Genomic DNA, 22,974 nt, shown 5'->3' with positions numbered 1-22,974 from the left:
CCCACTTGCTTTTCTAGCTTTAGAAAACCTGAAGCTTGATACTCAGGTTCTCAGTAAGGCTTGACATTATTTTTACACTGCAGAGCAATATACCTCTTGAATAAATCATTCCAGTGCCAATAGCCTCCCTCAGATAGAAAATCTACAGAGATGACCCTTAAAAGTTCAGAGGAGAGTTGAAAACATTTCCAGAAAATCACTCAAGTGCTGTTTAAAGATGTAATTTATATGCACAGCTCTGCACTCCATTGCAAGATTTCATATTTATTTAATTTGACAAGTTAAAAGTATGCCCATCCAACTTTTTGGGCACATGCAGTCTTAAAAAAAACCCTTTGTAACTTAAAGCCAAATGTTCTGTGTATTGAATAGGAAAAGCATGCAATCTTCCTCAAACCCACTGGAAAAAACTGAAAGCATCAAACAGACCAAGAGCTTCAACAAAGCACCAGCACAGGGAGAAATCGAGTTTGCTGATGAAGGAAGAATTAAGCTCCACAGCCTGATCACCTCCAGAAGACCTTCTGTGAGCTCAGGAGCTTCACAACAGCTGTGCTACCAACATGGTCTCCCCCAAAGGAGGCAGTCTCCAAGGCAACCAAGGTCTCCTCAATTAGCATCTGATGAGGTGGGATGTGTGGCCTCAGAGACAGAGCACAGCACTGGGACTCGCACTGAATTTCCCACCCTGCTGTGCATGGGATGAATCCAAGAGTTACTTACACTGCCCTGTCCCTCAGGCCCCACCAAGCAAACACATCACCTCAGAGACACTGTAAGAATCAGAATTCCTTCAGCTGCTAAGCACTCATTCCACAGCACCAAAGGATCTAGATGAGACTCTTTGACTCTTTCTGTCTCCAGCAGACATAAGAGTCTGACGCAGAATAAACACATGGCGCCTCTATCCCACTGCAGACCTGCCCCTGGTGGATGCACAGCCCTTCCCCACTCACTCCTCCCCACGCAAGGGAGCCCAGCCTGGCAGAGCTGCTCCTTGTGCAGGCAGGAGCTGCTTGTCAGGGATCATAAGGATTGAAACCCGTAAATCTGCAATACCACATTCTGCAAGACGGAGACACTTTTTGAGAAAGAGGGGAGATGGGGCAGTTCCTGGGGCAGAGATGCTGGAATAAAGATTATCTTCTGAGCAGTGACTGGAAAGATACAAAGAAGCCATGTGACATAACAAAAATAATGGAAATAATTCTACATCTACTGCATCAACTGCACTACTGACCTGGCTCAGTCATTTCATACAAAGACTCTGCTTATATCCTGCAACTAGAATCACGATTCATTCCTTGATTATTTCATGCTTGGACTATTGCAATAATGTTTGTGCCAAGCTACTTTTTTTTTTTTCACTCCACACACTACAAGACTATTCAGAGCTTCCATGCTTGCTTTGTTTCTCACTGAAGTATCCTTGCTGTTCACATACTTTTTTCCTCATTGTTATTCTCCTATATGTGTTCAGTTACATATGAAATCAAGATTGGAACTTCAATGTATCACTGCAATCATTCAAGAACCTCAAAAACAGCAGACTCCAACTTTCTGAGTACTCTCCAGTCCATTTGCTGAGCTTGTATCAAAGCTGCTACCCAAAAACTCTCTTTCTTTTGCATGCTTAAAATACATGCATTTCACATGTTCTTATGTCTAAAGAACTTCAAATATTTTGTCCTGTTGCTTATTTCAGTGCCTAGAGATCAACTAAATTGACAACTTTTTGGTGCCCTACAGCACATTCTCAGTCCTTTGAAACAGTGCACTGGTTGTTGTAATTCCAGAGGTTTTCCACAAATGTCCCAGTGTTCACACTGAAAGAAAATGCAACAAAAAGCACAGTACGTTTAAAGAAGTGAGAAATCTCCCCTCCCCTGCTAAAGCAGCTCTTTGTGCTCCCTCATGTGAGGGGAGATCACGACAACTAGGATTGCAGCAGTGCAAAAAAAATACTTGTGATGCACTATCGGAACAACTGTATCTGAAACTCTGAAGATTTTATCCAGCATCTGTTGCTGTTATTTTATACTTCTGTGCTGTGCTAGTGAAAGAGTGAAAGTTGAGGGGACTGGTTCCTTGCACATCTTATATTTCAGCCTCTCAAAGCTGTTCATCTGCCAATGGCCTATCTGGTAAGAAACAGTAAGGAAAAAACTCAGAACACCCAAAAATCAGAGATTTGCTTTAATGCACTTAAGCATGAAAACCAATCAAATTCTAGTGAGAACCTTGCCAGGAAAAAAAAAAAGGAAAAGAAAAAAAGGAATTTCACCATATCTGTATCCAACTTTTAAAAATCCAGTCAAGCATTTCAATGTAGACTGGATATACGAGGATTGACTATGAGAGTACTTGGAATAAACTGTCAGCATGGCACACTAGAAAAGGTGGCAAGAGAGAGAGTAAACAGTTTTAATGGTATTCAATAATGAAATAGTGTGTGTGTGTCTAAGTAGAAACTAAATTACTATCTGAGGTTTCCTTAGCAGATTATTTAGAAACTTGCCAATAGACAAACAAAGTAAATGACAAGACTCTCAATCAGGGCTGTGTTCCCCAGCAATACGGCTTAGTAAAAATGGTACAGACTACTTGGGCTGCTCCCAGCAAAGCTGGCTCCCCTCAGGGAACTGCTAATGGTAAATACTCAACACAAGTGTGATTGTGAATTCCTTATTTATGCTATGATTAGGAAGATCTATCCTGTTCTCTGGGACAGGAGCGTGACAACTCATTTCTTCATTCTCAGAACAGAAACAAAAGATAGAGTTTTGTACAGGTTTCTTCACAGGGGCAGAACAGCTAAGGAAAGACACAAGGCATTCTCCTTGACATGCCCTGAGTGTGTGCACACTGAGCTGCAGCTTCTGCAGACACAGATGAGTCTCATGCACATCTGTACAGGGCCATGGACATGAAGACTCATGAACCAGAACCGTCAGAATAGAAACAATCAAAATATACAGATGGTAATTCCTGTTCATTTGAGAAAACACACAGCAGTTGCTTTAGCCATGCACATTCAAAATGAGGGTTCATGCTCAGACAGTAGCAGCAAACTCTCGAGCTATGGTTTCCTGTGTTCCCTTTTTGAAAGAGTGTAGCATTGATTTCTGGAACAACTGTTCCACTAATAAGATGCATATGGAAACGAATGCCTTGCAGCTGGTTCCAGCAGGGTTCACTGAAGACTACTATTCATCTCTGATGAATGCAGATAAAAATATTCAAAGCTCAGTTTACTGATCAGATCAGATATTAATGGGAATGTTTTTCCTACAACTTAGCTCTTCTTTAGAAAGTCAGCTCAAAATACTGAGAAAGCAAGAGAGTCAGAACCTCCTCATTTTGACTATCCTTCATTTAAAGGAGATGAGTACTTTAACAGAGGAATGATAACTGAACACGTGGTGTGCCAGAGTTTTGGTCAATATCAAGATTTATTATTCTGAGGGACTGAAGGAGTGAAATACTGACCACAGCAAATAGCCCATTAGTTACCTCTCAGTTCAATAAGTCTTGATGCTTTCCTTGCTATGTGCTGATTATTTCCTGTCCAATTCACATTAGCAGCTTATTTAATGAGAACAATCCAAGCAAAGAGAGAAATTCACACATTTACAAAGGATATCGCCAAGTTACATTCCATCACAGTTAACACCATTTGCTGTTCTTTCAGGAAATAACCATTACCCATCATTCCTGTTTTAATGCCAGCAATTGCTTTTGAGGAGAACACTCAATTCTTACATTCACCACCGGTTATATTTTAAATAATAGCATCTTAAAGGACAGCAATAACTGCCTAAGTGTTGTAGGACAAAGCATTCACACACTGATAGTGTCCACTAGCTTGACAGCATGGTCAAAGTTCCTGTTCTTAATGGACACCTTTCCCCACTCACAGGGTCATCTCTACTCTTGTAAGGCCTGTTTTTCTTCTATTAACTTCTCCTAATGTTCACGGCAATTGCACAGAATCTTGGAGAGAAAGGATTCAACGTTTTAGGCAGAAAAAACATCAGTAAGGACATGCACAAATGACAGAAGCATCACAAGCAGCGCTAATAATTTCACATAGAATATGAGAGACTAAAGGTACAAAGAGGAAAGAGAGGCCTTGAATGTACCATAAGATTAAAGGGAAAAAACAAGTGTGTAAGTTTTTTACACAGGATTCTCTTTCCAAAGCCACAGTTAGATAAACATCTAAAAAGAACGCATCTCAGCCAACGTCTGGTTTTTTTTTGTTCTCTGAGAAGCACAAATGGTTTTGATTACTCAAAAGAGTATTTCTTGAATGAGTCAGCTCACAACACTGAAGCTGATCAGCAGAACAGTCATCAACGGAGGAGAGCACACCAGCCCTGCCAGTGCCAGAGCCCCAGCTCAGCTGGGAAACTCCAGTGACAAAAGCACCATCGTCTACAACATCCTGCCCCAGAACAGTGCAGAGCCATTCCATACCATTAATCACAAAAATTAACACTGGGACTAATTAGACATCACAACTTTTACCTGAAGACTCAAAAAGGAGTTTCCTGATTTGGGTAAGCCCCTTGCTACTTCGGGTTTTCCACAATCTCATGCAATGATTGTCACATTAATTTTACACAACAGCTTTTCAAAAGAACAGGTATGAGTAGATACAGGTCCTCCAGAGCTGCCATCACTTAAGGTACAAGCATCTCCATCAGCATCTCACACTGTAATCTCCTCCTAAGACCCTGACCCTGAAGCTACTCATTTTTTGGGCTACTGCAAGGCAAACTAGGGTCTGTTCAGATTACCAGCAAAGTGTTCTGAGCACTGACAGATGCGACACTCGATACTGAGAGGCATCTTTAAATGTCTGGAATATTATGCTCTGTGAAGAACACATTACACAAGAGAAAGTCAGTCAGAAAGCCCTGGATCTAGCAGATGTTTCAGTTGCATATTTCTGTAGGCTTTCGTTTCAAGTATTGTTTTGGTTTTTTTGTTTAAAAACCAGTTCACGTATTTACAAAAATATATCCACACTGATGAAAAAGCACCTGAACTGCTACTGTCTGCCACTATGATGGGTACTAGGAACATATTGAGTTCTGTGGCAATTATAAAGATGTGCTAAAAATCATTTCAAATCTGTCCATTCAGTGGTCAGCCTAACAGAAAAGATGACTTAGAAAAGCAAAGACTGCAGTGAAACACATTCATGATCCACACCTACTTCCTGTGACTGTGCTGTGCCTATTCCACATTTCTGTTGTACTAAAAGTAACGTGGCCAGTTCCAGTTTAGGAGGTCTTTGGCAAACTGTAAGACACAATCGTGGAATAAATATTTTGCCAAAACATACATGAATGCACATGCGCAGAGAATTCCCCCAAGAAATGTCATTTGAGCTTCTTAAAATCCTAAAAAGAACATCTAGGAGATCTCAGTCTCTGCTCAGTTTTGCTGTTCCTATTTAAAGACAAGCTAGTCTTCTGTTTTCAGCATTTGCTCACTTCTGAATTTGGTTTAAAGAACTGTTAGCAGACACTTAACGAAGTTTCTTCTAAAGGGCTGATTGTGTTTCCTGCTGTCTTTTTGACAGAACCCATTCAAAACGTGCCTTCTTCATTTAATTATCTAGTCTTTACTTTTGCAAGTTTTATTTCTGAACTAGAATAAATGTTATCGTCAGAATTGTGTCTGTGGACAACAGGGTTATTTTACAAGGCTTAAAATGCTTTCCTTTCCAACCAGTGAAGGGAGAAGTGTGGTACTGGGAGTTCACAGGTTCCTGTGGCAGGCACCTTCAGGGATGTGGGTATCTTATACAAATGTTCCAGGTCCGAGGGTTGTTCAACACCTGATCAATGACTGAAGTTTCTCCTCTCTAAACTCTTGTGCCTGAGAGGATCAGTATGACCAGGCAGCACAGGGTAATGCTATAGATCACTCATAAAACAGGAAAATTCCTGATCTCCAGGGTTTAAACCAGCTCCTAGACCATTCAACCTCCACAAGAGCTTGGAGAAGCAGAAGGGTTTCCTACAGGCTACCATGGAACAAATGTAAAAGCCCAGTATAGGACAGATATATCCTGTGGAAGATGGATATCTGAGGGCTCTCTGCCACACAGCTGTGCCCTTTTCCTACCCCCAAGCAGGAAAACCACAACTGGCCTCCTGCTTTGGGACCTCTCCACCCCCACCTCAGGATTTACTACAGAAATCTTAAGCCCCAAAATACAAAAGCTCTGCAAGCAGGCAGGCACAGCCATAAAAAGAGAGAGGCCTGTGCCGCTGTAAATCAGTTCTGCTCAGCTGAGATCAGTATAAAGCCATAGCTCAGCCTAACACACACGGTCTATGCTGGGGCTCAGCAGAGGCTGTCCACTGACGGCTGTCAGGAGCTATCCTGGTCTTGTTTATTCCCCTTGGCCAAGTCCCTTAGAAGAAACTCCAGACTCACCAGCCCTCAGCCCAGCAGAGCCTCCTTCCCTGCCCATAATTGCTGGGGCTGGGCCAGCAGCTGTTGTACAAATAACTGGAGGGGAGCTGGCCTGACCATCTGAGGATAGGGAAGGGAAGCAGCCTACCAGATAATGTCTGTAAAAGAGCTTGGAAACCACTGACACGGGCTAATTGCTTACTGCAGAGTGAAGTTTCCCCTCTGTAGGCTCATTTGATGTAAACTTCCTAGGCATGTCCAAAACCCTACCCACAGGACAAACGTTAGTACATAAACTGCTTAGCCAAGCCCTGCTCAGGGTTCCTGGGAAATGTTCTGGGGAATGAGGAAGCAAGGAGAAAGAAACAAGATAACATGATCATCCTCCTCACTGTGCTCAGCTAGAAACAAACATCTGTCTGGCATCTGGGCTCTGCCACCCACCATTTATTCCCACTTTCAACCTAAACACAGTAGCTCAGCATTTTCATTACCTCTGGTCCCCTCAGTGAGAAAATATGGACAAAATGGCATCAGGTAAGAGAGGCTGAACTGGCTGAAAACCAAAAGTGGTCATTTGTCCTACATTACTAAAATGTTTAGATTTATTTTACTTTCCTGACCCCATTTGCAAATGAGAGAGATTGTATTTTGAGATCTAATAGAGATAACTTGTGTATATTGATGGAGAAAACCTCTACACTTACCTATAATCATTCATTCCCAATGAAATAAATGGTCTGGATAAAAGAGGGGTGTTGGCAGTCAAAAAGTAACTGTTGCGTATTTATCTGGTGTCAGCATTCAACTTCTAAGAAAATAATATTTTTCCTCCAGCTAAAACTAGCCCTGCACAACAACCCTCTCGGACAAGCAACAAATGTCTGAAACATTTCTCAGCTCTTCCAGAAAAGCACACACGTTCAATATAATGCTTGAAATCTTCATAAAAACTTTTTAGATATTGGTATCTTCCACAGAGTCAATATAGCTCTTAACATCATTTCTAGAACACAGCAACCAGCAAAACAAAGAAATCATTCTGAAGCGTATTTTTATTTGTGGTATTTCAAAATTGCGCAGGTTCATGAGTTCATCCATAAGACTTTACGAAAGCAGTGGGACAAACAATAAAATACCCTTCCAGTATCTTTTCAGCATCACACATCCTGGCTTGATGCACTGACAAGTCTCACTGTCTTTAGATATTATCACAAAAATACATGCACAGAAACAAATAAGTGTAAAACTTCTGAAGTGTTTGTTATTTGTTTGGTTGTTTCTTTTGTGGGTGTTTTGTGGTTTTGTTTTGTTTTTTTTTTTTTTTTTTTTACATATATATATATATATGCTTACAGTCTTCCTAGAAGGCCCAAAATGGTAAGCAAATGGTGGGCTTGGGAATGTACTGATTGGACCACAAGAGTAAAGAGAAGTTTAGGAGTATGCCTGACCAAGGGTATGTCAAGACACTAAAGACTGAGAGAAGGAGGAGAATAATAAAGCAAATTCTGCAGGTAAATGGCAGAAATGCAAGAAAGGCAGGCATGTGAACCGGGGGAATTTGCAGGAAAGGCAGAAGAAAATACACTGTAAAACTAATTTAAACTGAGCACAGTAGTAATAAAAAGCAAGTAAACAATTTGATTCTGGAGACATTTCATGTTTTAGTGGTCTGAAGAAGACTCACTCACCCGAGTATGCCCAGTAAGGATCCCCTGAAGCCTTTCTCCTCCGGATCTGCACAGAACTCCCATGTCTGTTCTCATGCAGAGAGCCCACATAACCTTCAGTCAGAGCTGGGAAGAAAAGAAGCACGAATCGTTAAGAAAGTGGTATTGGCTCCCTGGAGTTTACAGAGTGAACTTTGCTGAGCAGAGACTACAAACTGGGTATGCTTAAAAGAATTTAACAGGCATGTTCATGAAACCTCCCCACATCCAAAGGAGACGCCAGGACTCACTGATGCCATTATTCTGGTCTGGACGCCTGTGAAATTCCAGTAACTTCCACAAGGAAATTCAGATATACTCAAACAAGCAATATGAGCCTTGACATGTGACCAAACTTTCTCTTTTTAGACCCAGAAGATAAGTTTACTTTGCCAGTGACTACCAAACTATGTCTGTCAAAACACAGTGTGCCATACCAATTACTTACAGTATGAAAGGGAGAGGACGGGAATGGAGAAATCTTTGTAAAACTCCACAAGCTAGAAAGTGTTAAAATCAAGTAAACCATAAAAAACCCCACATCCTACATTCCATCCCAGAATTTTTTCTTTTATACCTCCAATAATTTTTATTTTTTCTTTTGTAAAGGAATGAATTGCTTCCATAAGAATGTGGGGTATTTGGGCTTTTTATATGCACATTTGGCTTATTGTTTCTATGCATCTGATTGAACCAAAGTGGAGGTGTGTAAATTCACAAATGTCAGTAGAAAGTCTGTAATAAATTCAACTGCGTTTCTCAGAGCACCATAATAAATGCACACAAACAAAAACCACCTTAGATCCATAGACATGGACTGTGAGGAACAAGTATGCACCAAATGGCTTTATGGAAATTTATGCCCAACTTCTCCCAAACCTCTTATTTGATCAGTAAGAAACTAGCTGAATAATTCAAATTAAAGCTTCAGAAAACCCCATAAAGCACTGCTACCAGTATGAAGTCACCAAGTGCTGCATTCCCTTCTGTTCCCAGGCCAATTACAGCTGGGCTGGAGAGAAGCCTGTAACAGGACTTTATTGAACATCATGCACCAGTAACTCAGAATTTGCCTTTCTTTCCCTTTGGAAAAGCTTCTTTGGGAGGCTCTGCACTTGCACCACAGTAGCAGAAAGCCGGCTGTGCTCGAGGTTATCCACGAGTGCTACACAGCTCTGCGGACAACCTTCCCTCTGCAACGTGGATTTCTGCACGTTTTGGAATCCTGAAGTGGTAGTAAAAGTTGTGCAATTTCAGGAAAGGCAAGTACAGGTTTGCCCCTGCCAAATCTTCTCTTGTGTGAGCAAAGGTACTAATTGTACCATTTGAATGAGTTTTCCAGATTCCCTGGCAACTTTCTAAATATTAATTCACCTTAGGCTGCGAACTAGAAACACATCATGCTACCAGGATTTGTAGGCAACACGACCTCACATACCTTGTTTTCCTCTCTAAAACACTAAATTAAGATTTTCAATCTTCTTTTTTTTTTCTTTTTATTTACTTTTATATGTCTACGTGGTTGGGAGGCAACAGGCATTCATTTCAACAGGAAAGAACGGGTGTGTGATGTGGACACACAAAAATTCTTGGCAAAAACCCCACAAAACTGAACAAAGATAAGAGACCATGAAAATCCTGAGGAAGAGAACAATGAAATAGCCTGGGCAGATGGCTGGAAAGGCTATCAGAAAAAAAATGGCCCATTTATTCACTTAAAAATCACATGTGCTGACAAATACACCTGAAGCCTCTCCTTGTCACAAAATGAAAGACAGCAGCTTTCTCCTTTCTCTACAGAGAAGGCAAGTAATTGTGGGATTTTTGTGGCTGAAAAAGTCTGAACCCTTCAGGTAGGAGGAAGATTGGACACTGCCTCCTCTAAAGAACAAGGTGCTCCTGGAGGTGCTCAGCAAGCCCCCCCCCGTGTGCCTTTACATCCAGAGAAAGGCACCAACTCTAAATAATCTATATTTGTTGAAGGCACAGGGGCTCTGAGTCAGTGCAAGACATCTCGGGTTGTAAACACCTTTGTACTTCAAGCTGGAACCATCAAAAAGCCTCATGGCAACCGTGGTATGGCCATGAATCATACCACTGATTTTCAGTGTCTTCTGTGCAGAAAATTAAATTATGCAAATCCAAGCCTTTATGAATGCCTAACTTTAATGTGAAATTGAACATTTGCTTCAGTCAGCATCTCATTCATGCAATTAAAAACCTGACATTCTTATGAAAATATGCAGTTTTAGTTTTCTGCATAGATACTTAATAGATTTGTGCACTTATCTGTATTTATAAAAGGTGAAGAGACATGCTGTACACAAATTTATTTCCACCATAAAAGATGTTACAAACCGGGAGGGAGCTCAAGTACTTTGCAAGAGAACTATGGGAAGAGAGACTTGCTGGTTGCTAAATAGCTTCTGTAGGACTGAAAAGGAAACAAATTGGCACATCCTGTTCTAAATAAAATCCCCCACCACTGCTAGATAGCCCAACATTACTGTCAATAGTCCCCTTAGAAACATGCAGTAATTCAGTAGTCATCAGCAATTTAGAGAAGACTTATTGGGTAGCTGCAGAAACTCTGCGAAAAGGATGATAGCTCAGGATTGCTGGCCATGGTGTGAACTGTGTCTGGCTCTCGCAAACATCATGCCACATCACCACCCTGCTTCCCTCAGCCCACAGTACAGCCAGGCATCTCCTCATGAAGCCACAGAAATACCCCAAGAAAAAAAACAAGTATTGTTGTGTCAGTGAACAAACAGATATTGCTGCCATATCTTATACGGGTAAAGCCACCAGCAAATCAAGACTCAATCTCGGGGTGCTTCTGTTCTTTGGTGTTAACTGAGGTCACTGGACTCTCTCATCCTCAAGAGGCACAAGGTACAGAGCAGAGCATACAGTGGCTTTTCAGATAAAAGTCTGGAAGAGCCAAAGCATTCAAATCAAGTTCTTTCAAAAAAGGAAATGCTTCATACATCAGAACAACCTTATGTTTCAGGTAGAATCACTACTTTTTCCTGATTTGGGTGGGGCGGAGGTGGGGATATACCTTCTGACCGAAACGACCTGACAACACCAACGAAAGTTTAAGTTTTCAAGGAAATATTTAGGTCATATTAGCACCAATCACTGCAGGATTCCAAAAGTCTTTTTTTCAACTGAGAGACAGTTAACAGCTCCAGAACAGGGAGCAGCCAAGTGGTTTCCTGCTCCACTCCTGCCGAGCTGGATGCTGGAGAAAAGCCAGCAATTAGACAGGTTGGTCTGACAGGGAGCAAACAGGAGAGGCTCCTCTCTTCTGGGAACCCTGCAAAAGTTGGGGAAGTGGAAATCGGGACAATAGGAGGGGCAGGAACATGCTCTAAGAAGGCTCAACATGGGTCAGCCAAATTAGAGGGGTGGAATAGAGGCACAGAGTGCAGGAAGGAGAGATGAAGAAAAGGCACGGCAGAAGCCCTTGCCTTGCAAGGTTTCCTTTGATCCATCACGTCAGTGGTGATGGCAGAGGGGAAATGAACACCATAATCTACAGTCTGAGGCTTGCAGATACACGATGAGAAGAGAAAGGGAGCGATTGCACACTCAGATACACAAGCGTGAAATTAAATCCTGAGCAGCTCCCCCGGCTGCCGGTGCGGCATCGGGGTCTGCCGAGCGGAACGCCCGCAGCCCATGGAGGTGTGCTGAGCCCTGCAGACCTGCTTCTTCCTGCAAGGAGCAGAGGATCCCTCAAAGCCAGCACGGAGAAATCTCTTACACACAATTTCATATAATTTTAAGCGGCACTGAACACTACATGATTTTCGATGATGTGCTAAATGAATCAGCCCGGGCCACAGATCTGCAGACGGCAAAGGCAATGCAATGCTGGCTTCACTCAGCATCCTGAGCAGCTCTCTGTTCACTCTGTCTCAACATATTAACTTTCCAATAAAAATTATTCGATAAGTGCCCTCAAAGGTACGATAAGGTAATTCCTGCCTGAGTACCTTACTGGTATTCATAGCTCACATGAAAACACAAAATTTTATCCCCAATCTACCTTAAATATAAAGCTATTGCACTGTTCAGAGAGATTATACCCTCGGCATTAGTGTTTAAAAGGTATCAAGCTATCAGCTATAAAAGAAAAATCCTTTAAGATCGATATGTTATGTCTGAATGGTGAAATCATTAGTTATAATGGTAGATTAACTAGATTGTGTGCCACACTCACATTCTTTTAAGCTTTCTTTGAAGACAAGGGTTGCACGCAAATCTGTTTTCAGCTGCTGCGATTAAAACGGGACAAACTCAAAGGTACACACATTGCCCACCTCATAATCATTCTGACTTGCCACCGTGGACTATAGTACCAGCTGAATCACAGTTTTATTCCTAGTCCCTGATGTGTATGAACTTCTTAACTGCATAGTTCAACATGGAGCTACAAGCCAGCCTTTGGAGACAGAGCCGTGACTGTTGGAGTCTGGAGTAGTGTCACACTGTGAGAACACTTAAAGCAGGGGAGTTAAAGAAAAGATCTCGTTAGTGTGTAACAAAAAAAGCATTAAATCATAAGGAATTCTAGCAATTAGTTCTGTATCAAATCAATGCCTGCAGAAAAGCAACTTTTCAAAATGAAGAAAACCATTCTTTTCTTGAAGACTGCACAGCACTGCATTTTTAAAAGGCACGAAAGCACAGAGACATTACTTGAAGGGTTTTTATACCATCTCTTAAATGGAGATAAAGAGATGAGTGATCCAAGGCACCCATCTGCAAGCCCAAAGCTTCATGCAAGCCTCACCAGAAAAAAGCAGCACCTTTATCTAGGTGCCTTCACTGTATTTTAATTGGACTGTGCTAAAGAGAAGCAGGTAAGCTGGAGACATTGCAATGCTATGCAGTGTAATACACACTCTGCTAAAACAAGTTCAGGCTTCCAGACAATTTCTTAGAATAAATGTTGCCAAATGAGCCAGAAGGAAAGAAGAAAGGAGGGGGGAGGAAACTGATAAATTTATAATACTGGACAATTAAAATATTTTGCACAATTAGTATAAATAATACTTAAATTCATCTCCCTAGGCTCTTTCACGGTCAAATCCCTAAACACAACTAGGCTATTTGCCTTAAATATTTTACCACCCTTTGACAGCAAATAAATCTAGAAATATTCCAGGCACAGCTAATCCATTTTGATAGTGCATTACTTTTAAACGGACTTTTCAGACACGGATCTCCATATTTTGCAGATTATTTTATAGCTTGCCGAAGAGGGATGGAAGTTACAACAACATATATTGGTCAGAGAGCATCAAGAAATGATATTCTCAATGAGACTTCATCCCTTGATAATGCTGCAGAGATTTCTTCCAATTATCAGATAAAAGCCAGAATCTGCTCTCCTATGAACACACAGGCTATTTTCACAGCTTTCCATTAATGAAATATGGGAGTTAAAAATGACGAGTTTCTCGCAACTTAAGTGAAATAACAGACACCCAGATGTTACATCTGCCAAGAGACATATGTCCCTTTCCCAGATGACAGTCACCCAGACAGCCCCTTAATTCCTGTGTGAGTGGAATCCACAGGTCTGTTCATAAAACTGACACAGAGACTTTTCACACCGTTCATCCTCTGTTGTTCACGTGTCTGACAGATGAAGTGGTAACAGCACAAATCCTAAGAACAAGAACATAAATGCAGAGCACAGCAGGCCTCTACAGGAACTAACCAGCAGAATGCAATTTGAAGATGAAAAATAGTCCAAGGAACACGCCGTCAAACTAAAGGGATTAAATTAACCAGCAGAATTAAAAGCCCTTATGCCAAACATGAATACAGCAGTCACTAGGTGTGACCTGTGCTAACCTGTTGTGTTCAACGCCATGAATTAAATGCAATGCAGTTTTGTAATACACAAAGGTATCAACATAATGCAAGTCCCAGAGCAGCAGAGCTGGTGTGGACAAGCAATGGAGGAGAGATTTGCAACACAATCTTTTCCTTGTATTACAAGGGATGGAGCTTAAGGGTGACAAGAAAGTCTCCTCCATCAGAGCCAGCCTGATGCCAAACCAGCCCTTGGGCACTGTGCAGTGCCATCAGCCACTCTGCCCCAGAGCAGAGGCCCTCCCAAGGAGAAGCAAACCAGTCTCTTCAGCCACGAGTTCCCACAGCTCCTGCTCTCAGCCTGCCTGGCTTTATAATCGAGATGTGCAAAGCTCATTAGCAAGACAGCGAGGCAACTTCAAGTTGCATTAATGATGCTCCATTAAGGGGACTCAGAAAAAGAAGCTTGGGAGGTCAGGAAGAGACAGATGCTGCTGGATGATTAGAAAGGGCTTGATTTTGCATTTTCATGGCATACACTTTGCTGGCATCAGCTGTGCAAGATGCGACATAGCTGGTAAATTTGGACCACTGATGTCAACCAGCATCACCTGCAGCACTTGTGCTCAGAAGAAGCAGTCAGCCAGATAACAAACAGTGCCAGCAACTTCCATCCCAAGATAAAAACCACACAAAATAAACCAACTGCAGCACCGCCCCTTCTGAGAGAACGGTGCCCGGCAGCAAAGCTTCTGCCAGAGAACTTGCAGAATACCCTGAGATTAAGGGTTCTCAGTCTGTGGAACACGAGCTCCCATCTACCCATGTGTGAGCTACATGTAATGAAAAAAGAAGTAAACAAACCAGTCTGGTATTTTTTCCCCCTGAAGAAAGGGCAGGAAAAACTAGCCCAGACAACTGCAGTGCTCCTCCAGGAAGGAGGGTCTGCTGTTCATGTCACACTGCAACAGCTGAAGAAATGAAGTCTGAACATCCCAGGAACACTCATCTCCCAACTCTGGGAACTGCAGACACATCAAAACCAGCTGTTTGTAAAACCCTTATTCCACCAAACTTCTCTGACACTTCCCAGAGAATACAGAATGCAGAAATACACTCCATGTACCTTTAAGACAAAGTTTTCAAACAGACTGGTACTCTAGGCATCTAAGCTGAGATACCTTAAAGAAGACTAAAACACATTATATTCTAAAAACTGGAGTCCTTTTAGACACTTCTGACCATGGTAGTCAGACAGAAAAATAATTGGGAGCACCTGAAAACTCTGTAACCTTGAAAACTCTTGGTCTGTGCATCTTTCACAGTCCCTCAGACTCCTGTGAACCATCATTATCTGCATTTCTTAAACGGAGGAAAAACGGAGGAATCCTCATCCTTGTTCATTGTCTCTCCCCACTGCACTGCACAAGGGTCCTGTCACCTCTGAATTTTACTTGTAGCAATGAGTGATGCAAACACAGAAATAAAACTTCAGAGCAGAGGTTCATATGCAAGGCTGACTTCCACAGGGAAGCTGATGCTCTCAGCCAGTACTGGCAGAATCACAGGAGGTACTTGGGAGAAAACAGAAAAACTCAATTCTCCAGTACCCTGGGTAGCCTGATCAGAGTGATCTGAGGCAACAAAAACCCAGATATGAGGGTAAAGTCACTGCTCACACAGCCAGCTCCAGCATCACTGCACTGTTTCCCCAAGGACAAGCTTGGAGCCAAGCTTGGAACAAGCTGGAATTCAGCATATTTGTGCAGAAGAGACTTGAATCCATCAGCCCAGGCACTCTGAGAAGGGGCTGCTTTGGTCTCTTCATTCATGGCATGGTTTATCTGGGAAATGTATAAACCACACGTGTGTAATGGAGTTTGTACAATTAACACTGTACATTAACAATGGCAAAAGGGAGCTTTATTTCACTTCTTGCCTTATTGCAAGTACCCAAACTTTAAGGGTTTTGCAACAGAAAATGCCATGGCCAGAACCACCTGTCTCACTCTAATTCTCACATCATCAGGTGCTGCAGCATGCACAGTGTTCAAAGAGCACCCTCTGAACAGCAAATAAACGTGACCTTAATGGAGTATTCTGTACCTTCCAGTGCCTTGCTTAATGCAGAATCATACCATTATCATTTCACTAAATCCAGCAGTACTCACAAAAACACACAAACTTGTGCAAAATCAGCAGTTCCACCTCTCTGCTCTAGAAATAATTTGCTTGTATCAACTGCCAGCATTTGTGGCAGTACAGCCTTATTACATTTTCAAAATGGATTCCCCTAAGTACATGAAGTATCTTGGAAAAAAATAATAGACTCATCCAAAGAGCCACATCAAGGACCCTGGGACATGGACCTGCTTTGTGCTTGACTTCTGTCCACCCACTGCCATCTTTCCAGATATATTCCTGCCTCCATGTAGGGAGCCTATAATTTCATTTCTCATCCCATCATCCCATTAAAACCCTCTTTGCATTCCATCAGTAGAGACAAACATCTGTCTACAAACCAGGGTGTTTGCTAAATTTACGCAGAGTCCCCAGAGGACCACTGTTGTTGTGCAAGAGCTTCCCCTCTGCACTCCCTGCTCCGAGGGCTCGGAGTCCTCACTCCAAGGCATCCCTCCAAATTCAGCCTCCTCTAACTCTGAAGGAGCAGCACACCCAGCATTCATCCAGCACAAAATGCAGGGCACAGTGCTGATTTCAGTCCCATGGAGAGCACTGAGGCTCTTTATGAAGCCAACAGAGCTGCTCCAATGCATGACATGAGATCAAACATGCCCCATTATCAAGTTTTCACAGACAGGGGCTCGTCATCTAATAAAAATCCCTCATTCTTTATACAAAATGATTTTTTTAACCTGTGTCCTTTGGCCCATTTAACAATTTATCGACTGTGGGAAATAAAGTGAGGCCACATCAATCTCTTCCTGGTTATTTGGTTCCGGCTCTCAAATTAATGCTGAAGGTGGAAAGCTCAATAAAGAACTATTTAAGAAAAGAAAGGAGAAATGCTCCAGTCCCACTGTGAGATGTCTTCCTCTCAGTTTGCAGTCAGCTCTTGCCACCTGCAGCGGCACAATCTCCTGGAGGAAAGATGGAAGAGCATAAATGTGCATGCTCCCCTGGACTGAGCAGAAATAACTTGAGATTTGTACCATTCTGTGCTGAAACAGATCAGTAGTGCCCAGGTAGCCAGATTTAGCGCCTCCAGCATGTGACAGTAACTCTAGCCAGATCCATAAAAATTATTTTGGGATCAAACTTAAAAGCTGAGTAGAACCAAGCAAGCAAACATTCATTTTTATTTGTGTAAAAACGCATTTAATTTGGCTTATGATCTACAAAACAAAGCTTTTCATCTTTTTTTTTTTTTTTTATGCTGACAGCTTGCGTTACATACAGATTTTGTAGCAAAGGGTTTCATCCACACTTATTTCCCAAAATATAAATCTAAAGTGTAAACTGACATAAATAGAGTTGGTTTTTTTTAAGCAGACTGAACAAGTTGTTAGTCTGGGATTTATGCCCCAAAAACATGACCATGAGAACTCTCTCCTTTCCTTCCAAATAAGTCGCACAGTTCAAAGGGATAAGACACTAAATACTAAAGAGCTGATCTGTGTGAATCAAACTTCTATCTTGGCTTTTCAGTTTCCCATTGGTTTTTTCACTCAAGCAAGACTTTTTATCTGGAAATTTCCCAGCAGGAAGGTTTGCTGCTGTTTAGAATCCAGAACTAATACTTGGTTCGTTGGTCATTTGTCTCCAGAGAATCCAATAAAGATCTTGATACAGAACCTCCTACTACTAAAAGCAAGAGCATTAAGGCCTTTGGAAGCAAGAATAAGAAAACAAAACAAAACAAAACAACAACAAAACAACAACAACAAGAACACCCCCCCCCAAAAAAACCCCTGATCCCAAATCAACCAACCAACCAAAAAAACCACATCAAAAAAACCCACAAAAAACAAACACAAAACCCCCACACAACCAAAAACAAACAAAAGCAGTTACAGAGCTCAGATGAAGTGAGCAGACCGAAATTCCCAGCAGTGGTGCTCACTTCGTAACGATGCAGTGGTGGTACGCAGCGCAGGCTGAAAGGGCACAGGGTCACTGTTCTTTCCTATCCAACCAACTGAAGCATCTGGAGGACAAAGCTAACCCCACACTCCATAAATGTAAATGATGCTAAACCAAGAGGGGGAGAAGCGAGCAAGAATGTCTCAAAAATATTCAGCTGCCTGGCAAGCTCAGCGAAATGGGCTGATGTAAGTGAGACATTCCACTGAAGATAAATGTAAGGCTATGCAGTGGGGGAGAAATAATAATCAGTGCAGGAATGAAGTGAGAGAGTGCTGTTTAGAAAGCAGTAATGCAGAAAGACTTGAGTATTAGGGTGGATAATGAATTAGATTAAAGTTCATGCTGCAATACCGCTGCAGAAAAAGACAATTGCTATCCTGGGCCACATGCACAGAGATACTGGAAGCAATAATTCAGTTTTAGACAGTTTTTGGCAAGCCTGTCACTGCAGTGCCACATGCTGTTTGAGGCCTATTACTCAAAAAAAGAGTAAAATCCATTTTTAGCAAAAAAAACCCCTAAGACCTGGGGCAGGGGAGGGAGGGACACATGGGATGTGGGGATGACACATGACACATGACATGAATCAAAGCACCTTTAACACCAGCCTTGTGCCGTCCTATTCCGTTCTGGCTGGGACAGCCTCAGCCCGGGCTGCTCAGCCCTGCTGCGCCCTGCGCTCATCATCACCCTCTCCAGTCTCCAACGCCTCACTCCACCCTCCACCTCCTTGTTTCATACATCCATTTTCATAACAAGCCTCATAAAGAGCTAGATTTTAGAGTGCTCAGAAATGGTGATCTTCAGGCAAGAAGTGCTCTCACAGCACAAGAGTGAAAGAGGAAGAGATGAAGAGCTCCGTAAGGAACAAAGGGACGCTTTCACCTTCTGCCAGCCCGGGGGAGCTCAAATGAGCACCACGATTTAAGCAAGGGGCAGGATTGAGAGGAGGAGCTCAGTGCACACAAGTGCTGGGAACAGCACACGCTTTGCTGGAGTGTCACTGCGGATAGCTGTGGCTGAGAGCAGAGCCGGGAGCACGCGGTGTCAGCGGGAGAGAGGCACTCAGCATTCCCAAACCACCTCAGCAGGTCCCAGGGCAGCAGGACAGAGGCACACAGCATTCCCCACCAGCCTCAGAGACCAGGAGGAGACACCTCAGTCCTGGCATGGGTGGACAACAGCCAAGAGCTGCACACTCCATGTCCAAGCTTTGGATTCCCCCTGAGAGCCTCTCTCCCAGGAAGGCACAGACACAGGAGGTTGCTCCCTTCCCACTGCAGCCTCAACCACTCTGCAACACTCCCATCTCCAGTGCCACGAATCCTACAGTTATTACAAGCACCTAAATTACTGAAAAACACAACAAAGGCCTTGAAGAGCCAGAGAACTCTGGTGTACAGCCCGCAGCCTGACAAATAGAATTGTTTTTGTAAGGATCGTAAGAATCCTCATGAAGACTTCAGCCCACCTGCAGGAAACAAGGTTGTTGACTGCTGCAGGTTTCTCACTTCCCGAGCAGATTGCTTGGCTATTTAATTACAATACAGCTTTGTACTTAGTCCCCACTTGACTCAGAAAGCCCCAGAATGGTCCTCAATACCCACAGAAAGTTTAATTACTCAAGAAAATAACTCCCCCCGGGCGAGTTAATTCCAAAGAGTGCACATGTGTTCCACAGTTGTTATTTCTGTATTTTATGCTGCTTTTATGCTTTCACTGTGAACTGTAAGAATATTCCATCTCCCAGATAGCCGGTGTCAGTGTTGAAAAACAGATTCACCCTTTTATGCAATACTTTAAAAGATTTCTTTGTGGCCATCTTCTGTGTTCTAGTTTGTTAACAAAAAGGAGATATTCATATCAAAGCAGATATCCTCTCTCTTACTCTAGGCAATTTAAAAATACATTAAAATAAGGAAATAAGTTTTTAAATAACAAATGCATTAAATATTGACAACAACAGTGTTTCCTCTGTGACAACGTTTTTCCTTCTGTCCAGGACAGGGATCAGCAAAGCTGCATCTTACAACTACAAAGAACTTCTATCAATACTGCACAGACTATCAAAAATGAGTTTTCCTCAAAAAAAGCTGCTCACCATTAAGTATGGTTTTATTGCTATTCTTTTTTACATTCTCCATACACACCACAGTCTCTGCTAGAGAAATCAGAAGTAAGTCTATTCATAAGAAAACCTCTTGTTGTCTTTCTTTTTTTAACCCCCAATTCATATTTTGTAAACAAGAAGCTCAAAGCAATCAGTTCCAGTCAGGCTTTTCAGCTTTGGATTTAAATCCTTTCATGACTTCTGCAAAACATGCATCAAAATTTCAGGGAGGGGGAGGAAGAGGACTCTTGACATTGTAATTTTCTCTGATGAACAAACTGATGTATTACAAAGAGGCATCCACATACCCAAGCTACTTGCCAACTGACAACCAAATCCGATTTGAACACAGGATGTGAAATAGCTACAAAAAAAGGTAGCAATGATTAGAAAACATCATCTACTGTATGTGATTAGATGTAAAGGTGCAGGAATATAAAGACTGATGCAGAGCACACTTGGCAACTGATGTGATCCATCTGAACACAGCATATACAAAGATCATCTTTGCTCACATGGACTGTATCCCCCTGTTTACTGCACTGCTCTGATGGGAAAGAAAAGATACAAACACGAGATAAGAAGTTAGTTTAAGCAGATCTGCTGAAATACCAAGAAACTGCAAGAAGCTTAGCTTCCAACTGAGATGGCTCAAGTCATTATCCTATTAAGATGGATACTAGGACTTGCCAGGATTTTGGAAGGCCAAAACAATCACCGAATACCCAAAAAAACCCCCCAAACCAGCAAACAATCCTCATCTACGCTCCCAGAAAACACAGTATACACAGAAAAGAGGCACAGTGGCTAAGGCTTCCAGACTGAACAGCAGCAAGGGGCCACAGCCAGCCTCCGGGAGAAGGAATCAAAGACAAAACTGAGCCACAGGAAAGGTGAAAGAGGTTTGTGCAATAGAGAAAAACCAGTCCCAGACTCAAAGAGACAGGCTTGGAAACAAGTCATCCCGTCGGCTTTCTAAACAGATACAAGACCAGCAAAGACCCTGCTAAGGGACAGAATCCTGGGAGCTGTGTGGTGGGGGAATGGAGCAGCAGGACCATTTCTGAGGGAGGCTACACAGAAAGAACACAAAATTCTCAGCCAGAGTCTGGTATGGCTTGCACACTCAGGTGGCAGGTCTGACAGGTCAGCAGGACCACGGCACTGCTCCCAAACAGAAAATGTTTGGGGACAGGAACACAACAGCCTCCCCTGGCTCCTCACTTGCAATGGCACTGACCATTTTCTTACCAGGAACCCACGCTCGAAGTCTAAATGCTACAATAACAAAAAAAGCCACGGAGCAGGATGCTGCTTTTGCAATTTTTAGCCACTCTGCTGCAGCAGAGTGGTGTTAATGCAAAGAAAGGAACTAGGCCCTGATTTAGCTGGAAACACTCCACTGGAGAATTTTATTTTAAGTGTAAATTTATTAGAGCCCATTAAGCAACATGTAATCAATAACTATTCATTATTTTCAGTATAGGTAAGGAAAGGAAAAAGGTGCTTCTCAGGTCACAGTAAGGAATATATCAAGTCAGGAAAGGAGAAATCCTTGAAAGAGCTGCAAGTTCTTAATTACCACTGAGGTTCGAGGCAGCTGTGATATTCAGCAGACTCTGCATTTCTGCCCCTTGGAATTAGGTAAGTGAGAAGGTGTTTCACACACTTTATGTCATTCACAGGCAAGGGCCCTGGGCTGACGTAAGTTTGTTTGTACTATACAAAAGCCATGTGACACTCAAATTGAGATTTAAGATAATTTTGTTTGTACTTTACTTATAGACAATGCAGAATACAGGGGGAAGAGGGGGCAGAAGAACATTTTAAATTTTTTTTAAACTTTACATATGAATAAATATTAGTGCTTTAAGAAAAAAATATTAAAAATATATAGTGGTGCCAGAATAAGCTAATAAAAAGCTGTCACTATTGGAAATTTCACTTCTTGAAAATATATCTACTTTAATTTGCTTTTTTAAAAGAATGACTATGCCCTAGTAAAAGTCTGCAATTTCCAGCCAGCTACATTAATATTTCAACTTGGTAAATGATTATTTTAAAAAAGTTTTTAATAAAGTAGCACTTGCTGCACGCCTTTTAATAAGATTACATTTCTATTTATGACGTTATAATACGTTGTATTAAAAACAAAAGAAAGATTACCAGGGGAGGAATAGAGATGTCTTTCTTCATTTTAAATTTAATTTAAAATGGAGGAAAAGGATTTTTCTTTAAAATTAATATTCCCCTTGCAATGTTATGAATCCCAGGTTGTGCAATTGAATGAGAAGCAGGAAAGGAAACTTCATCATTTTTATGCAAACTCAAAGAAAAGTCAAAACTGAAGTTCATTAAGCCTCATGTATACCTGTAAAGCCAAAACTTGCATCTTTGCATAGTCTAAGGGTAAAGGTCCTAAGCCACGGTGCACATTCCTCCTGCTGAAGGGGAGGGTAACAAGGAGATGCTATTGCTCTGCGTCATTACAGCCACTCCTAGGGCAGGTGAAGGGCAGAGCAAAGGAGCACAGATCATCCTCAGATGAGTTGTGCCAGTCAGAGAAGCAGCAAAATATCTGCAGTGCCTGTCCATCCTTCTCACCCTTCCACCTGGAAGGCAGGAATGTCTTGCTTGCAGTGCCAACAGAGATAAACTTCCCATACGTGTTAGATATTTGTATTTTCCGACTCTGGGGAATGAGAGTACCAGGAACGCATTAGAGCCTACAGTGGAAAGTCCCATTCCCTTGCTCCCACCACGTCATGGAGCTCT

The 22,974-nt window shown here is 42.1% G+C and overlaps 1 protein-coding gene across 2 annotated transcripts in view; it reads right to left on the bottom strand.

Annotated features, from left to right (window-relative positions):
• The window catches only part of PTPRG (protein tyrosine phosphatase receptor type G), a 391,196-nt gene that overhangs the window by 295,831 nt on the left and 72,391 nt on the right, over positions 1–22,974 (bottom strand). The window contains exon 2 of one of the 2 annotated variants that reach the window (XM_066195198.1): positions 8,130–8,234. In XM_066195198.1, the coding sequence (XP_066051295.1) occupies positions 8,130–8,234 (105 nt within the window). Of the gene's footprint in view, positions 1–8,129; positions 8,235–22,974 lie in introns of those variants that run through there. The other variant, XM_066195199.1, reaches the window with a different exon arrangement.

Source organism: Chamaea fasciata, unplaced genomic scaffold (genome assembly GCF_029207755.1).
Source record: "Chamaea fasciata isolate MVZ Bird 193981 ecotype frontalis unplaced genomic scaffold, bChaFas1.0.hap1 SCAF_13, whole genome shotgun sequence".
NCBI lineage: Eukaryota > Metazoa > Chordata > Aves > Passeriformes > Sylviidae > Chamaea > Chamaea fasciata.
This window is presented reverse-complemented; position numbering and strand designations above follow the sequence as displayed.